General features: G+C 50.5%; 1 protein-coding gene across 1 annotated transcript in view; it reads right to left on the bottom strand.

The window, feature by feature from the left end:
• DLST (dihydrolipoamide S-succinyltransferase) overlaps nt 1-18,751 on the bottom strand; it is a 54,643-nt gene that overhangs the window by 12,482 nt on the left and 23,410 nt on the right. Inside the window, exon 11 of the mRNA XM_053697198.1 lies at nt 3,713-3,843. Coding sequence (XP_053553173.1) covers nt 3,713-3,843 — 131 coding nt within the window. The remainder of the gene's footprint in view (nt 1-3,712; nt 3,844-18,751) is intronic.

The following is an 18,751-nucleotide window of genomic DNA, read 5'->3' as shown; positions in this document are numbered from 1 at the left end:
GTAGGTGTGCACGTACAGTATGTGGGAGCGCATGTGTAGAACTATACAGGGAGTGCAGAATTATTAGGCAAATGCGTATTTTGACCACATCATCCTCTTTATGCATGTTGTCTTACTCCAAGCTGTATAGGCTTGAAAGCTTACTACCAATTTAGCATATTAGGTGATGTGCATCTCTGTAATGAGAAGGGGTGTGGTCTAATGACATCAACACCCTATATCAGGTGTGCATAATTATTAGGCAACTTCCTTTCCTTTGGCAAAATGGGTCAAAAGAAGGACTTGACAGGCTCAGAAAAGTCAAAAATAGTGAGATATCTTGCAGAGGGATGCAGCACTCTTAAAATTGCAAAGCTTCTGAAGCGTGATCATCGAACAATCAAGCGTTTCATTCAAAATAGTCAACAGGGTCGCAAGAAGCGTGTGGAAAAACCAAGGCGCAAAATAACTGCCCATGAACTGAGAAAAGTCAAGCGTGCAGCTGCCAAGATGCCACTTGCCACCAGTTTGGCCATATTTCAGAGCTGCAACATCACTGGAGTGCCCAAAAGCACAAGGTGTGCAATACTCAGAGACATGGCCAAGGTAAGAAAGGCTGAAAGACGACCACCACTGAACAAGACACACAAGCTGAAACGTCAAGACTGGGCCAAGAAATATCTCAAGACTGATTTTTCTAAGGTTTTATGGACTGATGAAATGAGAGTGAGTCTTGATGGGCCAGATGGATGGGCCCGTGGCTGGATTGGTAAAGGGCAGAGAGCTCCAGTCCGACTCAGACGCCAGCAAGGTGGAGGTGGAGTACTGGTTTGGGCTGGTATCATCAAAGATGAGCTTGTGGGGCCTTTTCGGGTTGAGGATGGAGTCAAGCTCAACTCCCAGTCCTACTGCCAGTTTTTGGAAGACACCTTCTTCAAGCAGTGGTACAGGAAGAAGTCTGCATCTTTCAAGAAAAACATGATTTTCATGCAGGGCAATGCTCCATCACACGCGTCCAAATACTCCACAGCGTGGCTGGCAAGAAAGGGTATAAAAGAAGAAAATCTAATGACATGGCCTCCTTGTTCACCTGATCTGAACCCCATTGAGAACCTGTGGTCCATCATCAAATGTGAGATTTACAAGGAGGGAAAACAGTACACCTCTCTGAACAGTGTCTGGGAGGCTGTGGTTGCTGCTGCACGCAATGTTGATGGTGAACAGATTAAAACACTGACAGAATCCATGGATGGCAGGCTTTTGAGTGTCCTTGCAAAGAAAGGTGGCTATATTGGTCACTGATTTGTTTTTGTTTTGTTTTTGAATGTCAGAAATGTATATTTGTGAATGTTGAGATGTTATATTGGTTTCACTGGTAAAAATAAATAATTGAAATGGGTATATATTTGTTTTTTGTTAAGTTGCCTAATAATTATGCACAGTAATAGTCACCTGCACACACAGATATCCCCCTAAAATAGCTATAACTAAAAACAAACTAAAAACTACTTCCAAAACTATTCAGCTTTGATATTAATGAGTTTTTTGGGTTCATTGAGAACATGGTTGTTGTTCAATAATAAAATTAATCCTCAAAAATACAACTTGCCTAATAATTCTGCACTCCCTGTACATATATAATGTGGGCAGGCGTACGGAGTGTAGGTGTGCACGTACAGTATGTGGGAGCGCATGTGTAGAACTATATATATATATGATGTGGGCAGGCGTATGGAGTGTAGGTGTGCACGTACAGTATGTGGGAGCGCATGTGTAGAACTATACATATATATGATGTGGGCAGGCGTACGGAGTGTAGGTGTGCACGTACAGTATGTGGGAGCGCATGTGTAGAACTATATATATATATATGATGTGGGCAGGCGTATGGAGTGTAGGTGTGCACGTACAGTATGTGGGAGCGCATGTGTAAAACTATACATATATATGACGTGGGCACGCGTACGGAGTGTAGGTGTGCATGTACAGTATGTGGGAGCGCATGTGTAAAACTATACATATATGATGTGGGCACGCGTACGGAGTGTAGGTGTGCATGTACAGTATGTGGGAGCGCATGTGTAAAACTATACATATATGATGTGGGCACGCGTACGGAGTGTAGGTGTGCATGTACAGTATGTGGGAGCGCATGTGTAGAACTATACATATATATGACGTGGGCACGCGTACGGAGTGTAGGTGTGCATGTACAGTATGTGGGAGCGCATGTGTAGAACTATACATATATATATATATATATATATATATATATATAATGTGGGCACGCGTACGGAGTGTAGGTGTGCATGTACAGTATGTGGGAGTGCATGTGTAGAACTATACATATATATATATATATATATATATATATATAATGTGGGCACGCGTACGGAGTGTAGGTGTGCATGTACAGTATGTGGGAGCGCATGTGTAGAACTATACATATATATGATGTGGGCACGCGTACGGAGTCTAGGTGTGCATGTACAGTACGTGGGAGCGCATGTGTAGAACTATACATATATATGATGTGGGCACGCGTATGGAGTGTAGGTGTGCACGTACAGTATGTGGGAGCGCATGTGTAGAACTATACATATATATGATGTGGGCACGCGTATGGAGTGTAGGTGTGCATGTACAGTACGTGGGAGCGCATGTGTAGAACTATACATATATATGATGTGGGCACGCGTACGGAGTGTAGGTGTGCACGTACAGTACGTGGGAGCGCATGTGTAGAACTATACATATATATGATGTGGGCACGCGTATGGAGTGTAGGTGTGCACGTACAGTATGTGGGAGCGCATGTGTAGAACTATACATATATATGATGTGGGCAGGCGTACAGAGTGTAGGTGTGCATGTACAGAATGTGGGAGCGCATGTGTAGAACTATACATATATATGATGTGGGCACGCGTATGGAGTGTAGGTGTGCATGTACAGTATGTGGGAGCGCATGTGTAGAACTATACATATATATGATGTGGGCACGCGTACGGAGTGTAGGTGTGCATGTACAGTACGTGGGAGCGCATGTGTAGAACTATACATATATATGATGTGGGAACGCGAACGGAGTCTAGGTGTGCACGTACAGTACGTGAGAGCGCATGTGTAGAACTATACATATATATGATGTGGGCACGCGTATGGAGTGTAGGTGTGCACGTACAGTATGTGGGAGCGCATGTGTAGAACTATACATATATATGATGTGGGCACGCGTATGGAGTGTAGGTGTGCACGTACAGTACGTGAGAGCGCATGTGTAGAACTATACATATATATGATGTGGGCACGCGTACGGAGTGTAGGTGTGCACGTACAGTACGTGGGAGCGCATGTGTAGAACTATACATATATATGATGTGGGCACGCGTATGGAGTGTAGGTGTGCACGTACAGTATGTGGGAGCGCATGTGTAGAACTATACATATATATGATGTGGGCAGGCGTACAGAGTGTAGGTGTGCATGTACAGAATGTGGGAGCGCATGTGTAGAACTATACATATATATGATGTGGGCACGCGTATGGAGTGTAGGTGTGCATGTACAGTATGTGGGAGCGCATGTGTAGAACTATACATATATATGATGTGGGCACGCGTACGGAGTGTAGGTGTGCATGTACAGTATGTGGGAGCGCATGTGTACAACTGTACATATTGCACGCAGACATGCATGCCTAGAACCATACATGCATATGAACACTTCTCACCAGCGTTGACAACTGGTTGATCTTGCAGAGCGAAGGCTGCAGCTTTCACAAACGCAGACATGAACCCAAGCTTCAGTGCGTGCTTCTTCAGGAAGGCGTCTTTATGCACAGAGCGCAAATCCTGGATGTTACTACAAGATGACAGTTTATAAATCTGTACGTGTGAACATGCTCTGAACTCTCCTGCCACACACATGCATTCTGCTGTCTCTTGTCACAGTACATGCCCTCTCTGCTCCCTGCCCTTCACCTTGTAATGCCCAGTGGCGTCACTAGGGTTGGTGTCACCCGGTGCGGTAAGTTATGGTGTCACCCCCCCCCCCAGAAAGCAGGCACACACAAAAACACAGGCACGCACACATACAAACACTCAGACACACTTAAAAACATACTCAGATGCACACACAAACACTCGGAAACACACTCAGACACACACACAAAAACACTGAGACACACACACACACACAAAAACTCAGACACACACATACAAAATATGTAAACTGCACTGCATTAATTATAAAGCGCATGCCTAGAGCTGCTCCCTGGCTCAGCAGAGCATCAAATGAAAGATAAACAGAGCACTCTAAAAATAAATCACAAAAGAAAAGGTTTAGGCGCAAACTATGAAAATTCTGCTCTCTGACTCTGTTCCAAATCTGTCAGTGCACAGCCACGGGCCGCGTGCCTACCGCTTCTTATGGCCAATCACCTCTGCACTCTGCCCACCCCCAAACCCCCGCCCGTCCTCCTACCTGTTCAGTGTGCACTTAGTGTACCGTAACCGTAATGGTCTGGTGGGCATCATACGTGGCTCCTTCACTTTAAAGACGGTGTCAAACAGTCATGCGGTCAGGTGCCAGACATCCCCTCATGATTTGCCAGTTCCCGTTTAGAGAGACAGCACAGCAGCGAGTGACTCCACTGCTCCACATGTCACTGAGCAGTGGGCACAGATAGGCAGGCAGGTTTAGGCTAGCAGCGCAACTTTGCAAGCCCCACGGCATGCCCACAAAATTCATAGCAAAATTGGGCAGGGGAGAAGCAAAGTACAAACAAGCAAAAGCAGCCGGGAAAACTATTTGTTGAAATTGCAGCACTGGCTCAAGGGGCAAAAAAATTGTGTGTCTACAACTTCCCCAGTCCCACTAATGTTCACAAATGCCAGCCTCTAATAAAATAATCTATGCATCTCAACATTGTATTTCTTTGAATTTCAATAAAATTTAAAAAAAAAAAAAACTTCACTTACACCGAAGAGCCGTGCACAGCACACACTCTGCGCCATCTCCCTCCCATGCTATCTCTGGTTTCCCTGTATACCACTAACCATCACTTACACCGAAGAGCCAGGCACAGCACACACTCTGCGCCATCTCCCTCCCATGCTATCTCTGGTTTCCCTGTATACCACTAACCATCACTTACACCGAAGAGCCGTGCACAACACACACTCTGCGCCATCTCTCCCATGCTATCTCTGGTTTCCCTGTATACCACTAACCATCACTTACACCGAAGAGCCGTGCACAACACACACTCTGCGCCATCTCCCTCCCATGCTATCTGTGGTTTCCCTGTATACCACTAACCATCACTTACACCGAAGAGCCAGGCACAGCACACACTCTGCGCCATCTCCCTCCCATGCTATCTGTGGTTTCCCTGTATACCACTAACCATCACTTACACCGAAGAGCCGTGCACAGCACACACTCTGCGCCATCTCCTTCCCATGCTATCTGTGGTTTCCCTGTATACCACTAACCATCACTTACACCGAAGAGCCGTGCACAGCACACACTCTGCGCCATCTCTACCATGCTATCTGTGGTTTCCCTGTATACCACTAACCATCACTTACACCGAAGAGCCGGGCACAGCACACACTCTGCGCCATCTCCCTCCCATGCTATCTGTGGTTTCCCTGTATACCACTAACCATCACTTACACCGAAGAGCCGTGCACAACACACACTCTGCGCCATCTCCCTCCCATGCTATCTCTGGTTTCCCTGTATACCACTAACCATCACTTACACCGAAGAGCCGTGCACAGCACACACTCTGCGCCATCTCCTTCCCATGCTATCTGTGGTTTCCCTGTATACCACTAACCATCACTTACACCGAAGAGCCAGGCACAGCACACACTCTGCGCCATCTCCCTCCCATGCTATCTCTGGTTTCCCTGTATACCACTAACCATCACTTACACCGAAGAGCCGTGCACAACACACACTCTGCGCCATCTCTCCCATGCTATCTGTGGTTTCCCTGTATACCACTAACCATCACTTACACCGAAGAGCCGGGCACAACACACACTCTGCGCCATCTCCCTCCCATGCTATCTGTGGTTTCCCTGTATACCACTAACCATCACTTACACCGAAGAGCCAGGCACAACACACACTCTGCGCCATCTCTCCCATGCTATCTGTGGTTTCCCTGTATACCACTAACCATCACTTACACCGAAGAGCCGTGCACAACACACACTCTGCGCCATCTCTCCCATGCTATCTGTGGTTTCCCTGTATACCACTAACCATCACTTACACCGAAGACCCGTGCACAGCACACACTCTGCGCCATCTCTCCCATGCTATCTGTTGTTTCCCTGTATACCACTAACCATCACTTACACCGAAGAGCCGTGCACAGCACACACTCTGCGCCATCTCCCTCCCATGCTATCTGTGGTTTCCCTGTATACCACTAACCATCACTTACACCGAAGAGCCGTGCACAGCACACACTCTGCGCCATCTCCCTCCCATGCTATCTGTGGTTTCCCTGTATACCACTAACCATCACTTACACCGAAGAGCCAGGCACAGCACACACTCTGCGCCATCTCCCTCCCATGCTATCTGTGGTTTCCCTGTATACCACTAACCATCACTTACACCGAAGAGCCGGGCACAACACACACTCTGCGCCATCTCCCTCCCATGCTATCTGTGGTTTCCCTGTATACCACTAACCATCACTTACACCGAAGAGCCGGGCACAGCACACACTCTGCGCCATCTCTCCCATGCTATCTGTTGTTTCCCTGTATACCACTAACCATCACTTACACCGAAGAGCCGTGCACAACACACACTCTGCGCCATCTCTCCCATGCTATCTGTGGTTTCCCTGTATATCACTAACCATCACTTACACCGAAGAGCCGTGCACAACACACACTCTGCGCCATCTCCCTCCCATGCTATCTGTGGTTTCCCTGTATACCACTAACCATCACTTACACCGAAGAGCCGGGCACAACACACACTCTGCGCCATCTCCCTCCCATGCTATCTGTGGTTTCCCTGTATACCACTAACCATCACTTACACCGAAGAGCCGTGCACAGCACACACTCTGCGCCATCTCCCTCCCATGCTATCTGTGGTTTCCCTGTATACCACTAACCATCACTTACACCGAAGAGCCGTGCACAACACACACTCTGCGCCATCTCCCTCCCATGCTATCTGTGGTTTCCCTGTATACCACTAACCATCACTTACACCGAAGAGCCGGGCACAACACACACTCTGCGCCATCTCCCTCCCATGCTATCTGTGGTTTCCCTGTATACCACTAACCATCACTTACACCGAAGAGCCGTGCACAACACACACTCTGCGCCATCTCCCTCCCATGCTATCTGTGGTTTCCCTGTATACCACTAACCATCACTTACACCGAAGAGCCGTGCACAACACACACTCTGCGCCATCTCTCCCATGCTATCTGTGGTTTCCCTGTATACCACTAACCATCACTTACACCGAAGAGCCGGGCACAACACACACTCTGCGCCATCTCCCTCCCATGCTATCTGTGGTTTCCCTGTATACCACTAACCATCACTTACACCGAAGAGCCGTGCACAACACACACTCTGCGCCATCTCCCTCCCATGCTATCTGTGGTTTCCCTGTATACCACTAACCATCACTTACACCGAAGAGCCGGGCACAACACACACTCTGCGCCATCTCTCCCATGCTATCTGTGGTTTCCCTGTATACCACTAACCATCACTTACACCGAAGAGCCGGGCACAACACACACTCTGCGCCATCTCCCTCCCATGCTATCTCTGGTTTCCCTGTATACCACTAACCATCACTTACACCGAAGAGCCGGGCACAACACACACTCTGCGCCATCTCTCCCATGCTATCTGTGGTTTCCCTGTATACCACTAACCATCACTTACACCGAAGAGCCGGACACAACACACACTCTGCGCCATCTCCCTCCCATGCTATCTGTGGTTTCCCTGTATACCACTAACCATCACTTACACCGAAGAGCCGGGCACAACACACACTCTGCGCCATCTCCTTCCCATGCTATCTGTGGTTTCCCTGTATACCACTAACCATCACTTACACCGAAGAGCCAGGCACAGCACACACTCTGCGCCATCTCCCTCCCATGCTATCTCTGGTTTCCCTGTATACCACTAACCATCACTTACACCGAAGAGCCGTGCACAACACACACTCTGCGCCATCTCTCCCATGCTATCTGTGGTTTCCCTGTATACCACTAACCATCACTTACACCGAAGAGCCGGGCACAACACACACTCTGCGCCATCTCCCTCCCATGCTATCTGTGGTTTCCCTGTATACCACTAACCATCACTTACACCGAAGAGCCGTGCACAACACACACTCTGCGCCATCTCTCCCATGCTATCTGTGGTTTCCCTGTATACCACTAACCATCACTTACACCGAAGACCCGTGCACAGCACACACTCTGCGCCATCTCTCCCATGCTATCTGTTGTTTCCCTGTATAACCACTAACCATCACTTACACCGAAGAGCCGTGCACAGCACACACTCTGCGCCATCTCCCTCCCATGCTATCTGTGGTTTCCCTGTATACCACTAACCATCACTTACACCGAAGAGCCGTGCACAGCACACACTCTGCGCCATCTCCCTCCCATGCTATCTGTGGTTTCCCTGTATACCACTAACCATCACTTACACCGAAGAGCCAGGCACAGCACACACTCTGCGCCATCTCCCTCCCATGCTATCTGTGGTTTCCCTGTATACCACTAACCATCACTTACACCGAAGAGCCGGGCACAACACACACTCTGCGCCATCTCCCTCCCATGCTATCTGTGGTTTCCCTGTATACCACTAACCATCACTTACACCGAAGAGCCGGGCACAGCACACACTCTGCGCCATCTCCCTCCCATGCTATCTGTGGTTTCCCTGTATACCACTAACCATCGCTTACACCGAAGAGCCGGGCACAGCACACACTCTGCGCCATCTCTCCCATGCTATCTGTGGTTTCCCTGTATACCACTAACCATCACTTACACCGAAGAGCCGGGCACAACACACACTCTGCGCCATCTCCCTCCCATGCTATCTGTGGTTTCCCTGTATACCACTAACCATCACTTACACCGAAGAGCCGTGCACAACACACACTCTGCGCCATCTCCCTCCCATGCTATCTGTGGTTTCCCTGTATACCACTAACCATCACTTACACCGAAGAGCCGTGCACAACACACACTCTGCGCCATCTCCTCCCATGCTATCTGTGGTTTCCCTGTATACCACTAACCATCACTTACACCGAAGAGCCGGGCACAACACACACTCTGCGCCATCTCCCTCCCATGCTATCTGTGGTTTCCCTGTATACCACTAACCATCACTTACACCGAAGAGCCGTGCACAACACACACTCTGCGCCATCTCCCTCCCATGCTATCTGTGGTTTCCCTGTATACCACTAACCATCACTTACACCGAAGAGCCGGGCACAACACACACTCTGCGCCATCTCCCTCCCATGCTATCTGTGGTTTCCCTGTATACCACTAACCATCACTTACACCGAAGAGCCGGGCACAACACACACTCTGCGCCATCTCTCCCATGCTATCTGTGGTTTCCCTGTATATCACTAACCATCACTTACACCGAAGAGCCAGGCACAACACACACTCTGCGCCATCTCCTTCCCATGCTATCTCTGGTTTCCCTGTATACCACTAACCATCACTTACACCGAAGAGCCGGGCACAGCACACACTCTGCGCCATCTCTCCCATGCTATCTGTGGTTTCCCTGTATACCACTAACCATCACTTACACCGAAGAGCCGGGCACAACACACACTCTGCGCCATCTCCCTCCCATGCTATCTGTGGTTTCCCTGTATACCACTAACCATCACTTACACCGAAGAGCCGTGCACAACACACACTCTGCGCCATCTCTCCCATGCTATCTGTGGTTTCCCTGTATACCACTAACCATCACTTACACCGAAGAGCCGGGCACAACACACACTCTGCGCCATCTCCCTCCCATGCTATCTGTGGTTTCCCTGTATACCACTAACCATCACTTACACCGAAGAGCCGGGCACAACACACACTCTGCGCCATCTCCCTCCCATGCTATCTGTGGTTTCCCTGTATACCACTAACCATCACTTACACCGAAGAGCCGGGCACAACACACACTCTGCGCCATCTCCCTCCCATGCTATCTGTGGTTTCCCTGTATACCACTAACCATCACTTACACCGAAGAGCCGTGCACAACACACACTCTGCGCCATCTCCCTCCCATGCTATCTGTGGTTTCCCTGTATACCACTAACCATCACTTACACCGAAGACCCGTGCACAGCACACACTCTGCGCCATCTCTCCCATGCTATCTGTTGTTTCCCTGTATACCACTAACCATCACTTACACCGAAGAGCCGTGCACAACACACACTCTGCGCCATCTCCACTCCCATGCTATCTGTGGTTTCCCTGTATACCACTAACCATCACTTACACCGAAGAGCCGTGCACAGCACACACTCTGCGCCATCTCTCCCATGCTATCTGTGGTTTCCCTGTATACCACTAACCATCACTTACACCGAAGAGCCGGGCACAACACACACTCTGCGCCATCTCTCCATGCTATCTGTGGTTTCCCTGTATATCACTAACCATCACTTACACCGAAGAGCCAGGCACAACACACACTCTGCGCCATCTCCTTCCCATGCTATCTCTGGTTTCCCTGTATACCACTAACCATCACTTACACCGAAGTGCCGTGCACAACACACACTCTGCGCCATCTCCCTCCCATGCTATCTGTGGTTTCCCTGTATACCACTAACCATCACTTACACCGAAGAGCCGTGCACAACACACACTCTGCGCCATCTCCCTCCCATGCTATCTGTGGTTTCCCTGTATACCACTAACCATCACTTACACCGAAGAGCCCGTGCACAACACACACTCTGCGCCATCTCCCTCCCATGCTATCTGTGGTTTCCCTGTATACCACTAACCATCACTTACACCGAAGAGCCGTGCACAACACACACTCTGCGCCATCTCCCTCCCATGCTATCTCTGGTTTCCCTGTATACCACTAACCATCACTTACACCGAAGAGCCGGGCACAACACACACTCTGCGCCATCTCCCTCCCATGCTATCTCTGGTTTCCCTGTATACCACTAACCATCACTTACACCGAAGAGCCGTGCACAACACACACTCTGCGCCATCTCCCTCCCATGCTGTGGTTTCCCTGTATACCACTAACCATCACTTACACCGAAGAGCCGGGCACAACACACACTCTGCGCCATCTCCCTCCCATGCTATCTCTGGTTTCCCTGTATACCACTAACCATCACTTACACCGAAGAGCCAGGCACAGCACACACTCTGCGCCATCTCCCTCCCATGCTATCTGTGGTTTCCCTGTATACCACTAACCATCACTTACACCGAAGTGCCGTGCACAACACACACTCTGCGCCATCTCCCTCCCATGCTATCTGTGGTTTCCCTGTATATCACTAACCATCACTTACACCGAAGAGCCGGGCACAACACACACTCTGCGCCATCTCCCTCCCATGCTATCTGTGGTTTCCCTGTATACCACTAACCATCACTTACACCGAAGAGCCGGGCACAGCACACACTCTGCGCCATCGCTCCCATGCTATCTGTGGTTTCCCTGTATACCACTAACCATCACTTACACCGAAGAGCCAGGCACAACACACACTCTGCGCCATCTCTCCCATGCTATCTGTGGTTTCCCTGTATACCACTAACCATCACTTACACCGAAGAGCCGGGCACAGCACACACTCTGCGCCATCTCCCTCCCATGCTATCTGTGGTTTCCCTGTATACCACTAACCATCACTTACACCGAAGAGCCAGGCACAACACACACTCTGCGCCATCTCTCCCATGCTATCTGTGGTTTCCCTGTATATCACTAACCATCACTTACACCGAAGAGCCAGGCACAGCACACACTCTGCGCCATCTCCCTCCCATGCTATCTGTGGTTTCCCTGTATATCACTAACCATCACTTACACCGAAGAGCCGTGCACAGCACACACTCTGCGCCATCTCCTTCCCATGCTATCTGTGGTTTCCCTGTATATCACTAACCATCACTTACACCGAAGACCCGTGCACAACACACACTCTGCGCCATCTCCCTCCCATGCTATCTGTGGTTTCCCTGTATACCACTAACCATCACTTACACCGAAGAGCCGTGCACAACACACACTCTGCGCCATCTCTCCCATGCTATTTGTGGTTTCCCTGTATACCACTAACCATTACTTACACTGAAGAGCCGGGCACAACACACACTCTGCGCCATCTCCCTCCCATGCTATCTGTGGTTTCCCTGTATACCACTAACCATCACTTACACCGAAGAGCCGGGCACAGCACACACTCTGCGCCATCTCCCTCCCATGCTATCTGTGGTTTCCCTGTATACCACTAACCATCACTTACACCGAAGAGCCAGGCACAGCACACACTCTGCGCCATCTCCCTCCCATGCTATCTGTGGTTTCCCTGTATACCACTAACCATCACTTACACCGAAGACCCGTGCACAGCACACACTCTGCGCCATCTCCCTCCCATGCTATCTGTGGTTTCCCTGTATACCACTAACCATCACTTACACCGAAGAGCCGGGCACAACACACACTCTGCGCCATCTCTCCCATGCTATCTGTGGTTTCCCTGTATACCACTAACCATCACTTACACCGAAGAGCCAGGCACAGCACACACTCTGCGCCATCTCCCTCCCATGCTATCTGTGGTTTCCCTGTATACCACTAACCATCACTTACACCGAAGAGCCGTGCACAACACACACTCTGCGCCATCTCCCTCCCATGCTATCTGTGGTTTCCCTGTATACCACTAACCATCACTTACACCGAAGAGCCGTGCACAGCACACACTCTGCGCCATCTCTCCCATGCTATCTGTGGTTTCCCTGTATACCACTAACCATCACTTACACCGAAGAGCCGGGCACAGCACACACTCTGCGCCATCTCCCTCCCATGCTATCTGTGGTTTCCCTGTATATCACTAACCATCACTTACACCGAAGAGCCGGGCACAACACACACTCTGCGCCATCTCTCCCATGCTATCTGTGGTTTCCCTGTATACCACTAACCATCACTTACACCGAAGAGCCGTGCACAACACACACTCTGCGCCATCTCCCTCCCATGCTATCTGTGGTTTCCCTGTATACCACTAACCATCACTTACACCGAAGAGCCGTGCACAACACACACTCTGCGCCATCTCCCTCCCATGCTATCTGTGGTTTCCCTGTATACCACTAACCATCACTTACACCGAAGAGCCGTGCACAACACACACTCTGCGCCATCTCCCTCCCATGCTATCTGTGGTTTCCCTGTATATCACTAACCATCACTTACACCGAAGAGCCGGGCACAACACACACTCTGCGCCATCTCTCCCATGCTATCTGTGGTTTCCCTGTATACCACTAACCATTACTTACACCGAAGAGCCGTGCACAACACACACTCTGCGCCATCTCCCTCCCATGCTATCTGTGGTTTCCCTGTATACCACTAACCATCACTTACACCGAAGAGCCAGGCACAACACACACTCTGCGCCATCTCCCTCCCATGCTATCTCTGGTTTCCCTGTATACCACTAACCATCACTTACACCGAAGAGCCGTGCACAGCACACACTCTGCGCCATCTCTCCCATGCTATCTGTGGTTTCCCTGTATACCACTAACCATCACTTACACCGAAGAGCCAGGCACAACACACACTCTGCGCCATCTCCCTCCCATGCTATCTGTGGTTTCCCTGTATACCACTAACCATCACTTACACCGAAGAGCCGGGCACAACACACACTCTGCGCCATCTCCCTCCCATGCTATCTGTGGTTTCCCTGTATACCACTAACCATCACTTACACCGAAGAGCCGTGCACAACACACACTCTGCGCCATCTCCCTCCCATGCTATCTCTGGTTTCCCTGTATACCACTAACCATCACTTACACCGAAGAGCCGGGCACAACACACACTCTGCGCCATCTCCCTCCCATGCTATCTGTGGTTTCCCTGTATACCACTAACCATCACTTACACCGAAGAGCCGTGCACAACACACACTCTGCGCCATCTCCCTCCCATGCTATCTGTGGTTTCCCTGTATACCACTAACCATCACTTACACCGAAGAGCCGGGCACAACACACACTCTGCGCCATCTCCCTCCCATGCTATCTGTGGTTTCCCTGTATACCACTAACCATCACTTACACCGAAGAGCCGGGCACAACACACACTCTGCGCCATCTCCTTCCCATGCTATCTCTGGTTTCCCTGTATACCACTAACCATCACTTACACCGAAGAGCCGTGCACAACACACACTCTGCGCCATCTCCCTCCCATGCTATCTCTGGTTTCCCTGTATACCACTAACCATCACTTACACCGAAGAGCCGTGCACAACACACACTCTGCGCCATCTCCCTCCCATGCTATCTGTGGTTTCCCTGTATACCACTAACCATCACTTACACCGAAGAGCCGTGCACAGCACACACTCTGCGCCATCTCTCCCATGCTATCTGTTGTTTCCCTGTATACCACTAACCATTACTTACACCAAAGAGCCGGGCACAGCACACACTCTGCGCCATCTCCCTCCCATGCTATCTGTGGTTTCCCTGTATACCACTAACCATCACTTACACCGAAGAGCCGTGCACAACACACACTCTGCGCCATCTCCCTCCCATGCTATCTGTGGTTTCCCTGTATACCACTAACCATCACTTACACCGAAGTGCCGTGCACAACACACACTCTGCGCCATCTCCCTCCCATGCTATCTGTGGTTTCCCTGTATACCACTAACCATCACTTACACCGAAGAGCCAGGCACAGCACACACTCTGCGCCATCTCCCTCCCATGCTATCTGTGGTTTCCCTGTATACCACTAACCATCACTTACACCGAAGAGCCGTGCACAACACACACTCTGCGCCATCTCCCTCCCATGCTATCTGTGGTTTCCCTGTATACCACTAACCATCACTTACACCGAAGTGCCGTGCACAACACACACTCTGCGCCATCTCCCTCCCATGCTATCTCTGGTTTCCCTGTATACCACTAACCATCACTTACACCGAAGAGCCAGGCACAGCACACACTCTGCGCCATCTCCCTCCCATGCTATCTGTGGTTTCCCTGTATACCACTAACCATCACTTACACAGAAGAGCCGTGCACAACACACACTCTGCGCCATCTCCCTCCCATGCTATCTGTGGTTTCCCTGTATATCACTAACCATCACTTACACCGAAGAGCCGGGCACAACACACACTCTGCGCCATCTCCCTCCCATGCTATCTGTGGTTTCCCTGTATACCACTAACCATCACTTACACAGAAGAGCCGTGCACAACACACACTCTGCGCCATCTCCCTCCCATGCTATCTGTGGTTTCCCTGTATATCACTAACCATCACTTACACCGAAGAGCCGTGCACAGCACACACTCTGCGCCATCTCCCTCCCATGCTATCTGTGGTTTCCCTGTATATCACTAACCATCACTTACACCGAAGAGCCGGGCACAACACACACTCTGCGCCATCTCCCTCCCATGCTATCTGTGGTTTCCCTGTATACCACTAACCATCACTTACACCGAAGAGCCGTGCACAGCACACACTCTGCGCCATCTCTCCCATGCTATCTGTTGTTTCCCTGTATACCACTAACCATCACTTACACCGAAGAGCCGTGCACAACACACACTCTGCGCCATCTCCCTCCCATGCTATCTGTGGTTTCCCTGTATATCACTAACCATCACTTACACCGAAGAGCCGGGCACAACACACACTCTGCGCCATCTCCCTCCCATGCTATCTGTGGTTTCCCTGTATACCACTAACCATCACTTACACCGAAGAGCCGTGCACAACACACACTCTGCGCCATCTCCCTCCCATGCTATCTGTGGTTTCCCTGTATACCACTAACCATCACTTACACCGAAGAGCCGTGCACAGCACACACTCTGCGCCATCTCCCTCCCATGCTATCTGTGGTTTCCCTGTATACCACTAACCATCACTTACACCGAAGAGCCGTGCACAACACACACTCTGCGCCATCTCCCTCCCATGCTATCTGTGGTTTCCCTGTATACCACTAACCATCACTTACACCGAAGAGCCGTGCACAGCACACACTCTGCGCCATCTCCCTCCCATGCTATCTGTGGTTTCCCTGTATACCACTAACCATCACTTACACCGAAGAGCCGTGCACAACACACACTCTGCGCCATCTCCCTCCCATGCTATCTGTGGTTTCCCTGTATACCACTAACCATCACTTACACCGAAGAGCCGGGCACAACACACACTCTGCGCCATCGCTCCCATGCTATCTGTGGTTTCCCTGTATACCACTAACCATCACTTACACCGAAGAGCCAGGCACAACACACACTCTGCGCCATCTCTCCCATGCTATCTGTGGTTTCCCTGTATATCACTAACCATCACTTACACCGAAGAGCCGGGCACAACACACACTCTGCGCCATCTCCCTCCCATGCTATCTGTGGTTTCCCTGTATACCACTAACCATCACTTACACCGAAGAGCCAGGCACAGCACACACTCTGCGCCATCTCCCTCCCATGCTATCTGTGGTTTCCCTGTATACCACTAACCATCACTTACACCGAAGAGCCGTGCACAACACACACTCTGCGCCATCTCCCTCCCATGCTATCTGTGGTTTCCCTGTATACCACTAACCATCACTTACACCGAAGAGCCAGGCACAACACACACTCTGCGCCATCTCCCTCCCATGCTATCTGTGGTTTCCCTGTATACCACTAACCATTACTTACACCGAAGAGCCGGGCACAGCACACACTCTGCGCCATCTCCCTCCCATGCTATCTGTGGTTTCCCTGTATACCACTAACCATCACTTACACCGAAGAGCCGGGCACAACACACACTCTGCGCCATCTCTCCCATGCTATCTGTGGTTTCCCTGTATACCACTAACCATCACTTACACCGAAGAGCCGTGCACAACACACACTCTGCGCCATCTCTCCCATGCTATTTGTGGTTTCCCTGTATACCACTAACCATTACTTACACTGAAGAGCCGGGCACAACACACACTCTGCGCCATCTCCCTCCCATGCTATCTGTGGTTTCCCTGTATACCACTAACCATCACTTACACCGAAGAGCCGTGCACAGCACACACTCTGCGCCATCTCTCCCATGCTATCTGTGGTTTCCCTGTATACCACTAACCATCACTTACACCGAAGAGCCGGGCACAGCACACACTCTGCGCCATCTCCCTCCCATGCTATCTGTGGTTTCCCTGTATACCACTAACCATCACTTACACCGAAGAGCCGGGCACAACACACACTCTGCGCCATCTCCTTCCCATGCTATCTCTGGTTTCCCTGTATACCACTAACCATCACTTACACCGAAGAGCCGGGCACAACACACACTCTGCGCCATCTCCCTCCCATGCTATCTGTGGTTTCCCTGTATACCACTAACCATCACTTACACCGAAGAGCCGGGCACAACACACACTCTGCGCCATCTCCCTCCCATGCTATCTGTGGTTTCCCTGTATACCACTAACCATCACTTACACCGAAGAGCCGTGCACAGCACACACTCTGCGCCATCTCCCTCCCATGCTATCTCTGGTTTCCCTGTATACCACTAACCATCACTTACACCGAAGAGCCAGGCACAGCACACACTCTGCGCCATCTCCCTCCCATGCTATCTGTGGTTTCCCTGTATACCACTAACCATCACTTACACCGAAGAGCCGGGCACAACACACACTCTGCGCCATCTCCCTCCCATGCTATCTGTGGTTTCCCTGTATACCACTAACCATCACTTACACCGAAGAGCCGTGCACAACACACACTCTGCGCCATCTCCCTCCCATGCTATCTCTGGTTTCCCTGTATACCACTAACCATCACTTACACCGAAGAGCCAGGCACAACACACACTCTGCACCATCTCTCCCATGCTATCTGTTGTTTCCCTGTATACCACTAACCATCACTTACACCGAAGAGCCGGGCACAACACACACTCTGCGCCATCTCCCTCCCATGCTATCTGTGGTTTCCCTGTATACCACTAACCATCACTTACACCGAAGAGCCGGGCACAACACACACTCTGCGCCATCTCCCTCCCATGCTATCTGTGGTTTCCCTGTATACCACTAACCATCACTTACACCGAAGAGCCGGGCACAACACACACTCTGCGCCATCTCCTTCCCATGCTATCTGTGGTTTCCCTGTATACCACTAACCATCACTTACACCGAAGAGCCGGGCACAGCACACACTCTGCGCCATCTCCCTCCCATGCTATCTGTGGTTTCCCTGTATACCACTAACCATCACTTACACCGAAGAGCCGGGCACAACACACACTCTGCGCCATCTCCCTCCCATGCTATCTGTGGTTTCCCTGTATATCACTAACCATCACTTACACCGAAGAGCCGGGCACAACACACACTCTGCGCCATCTCCTTCCCATGCTATC

Source organism: Bombina bombina, chromosome 1, assembly GCF_027579735.1.
Source record: "Bombina bombina isolate aBomBom1 chromosome 1, aBomBom1.pri, whole genome shotgun sequence".
In the NCBI taxonomy this organism is placed as follows: Eukaryota; Metazoa; Chordata; class Amphibia; order Anura; family Bombinatoridae; genus Bombina; species Bombina bombina.
The sequence above is the reverse complement of the archived record's forward strand: the minus strand, read 5'-3'. Positions and strand labels throughout refer to the sequence as shown.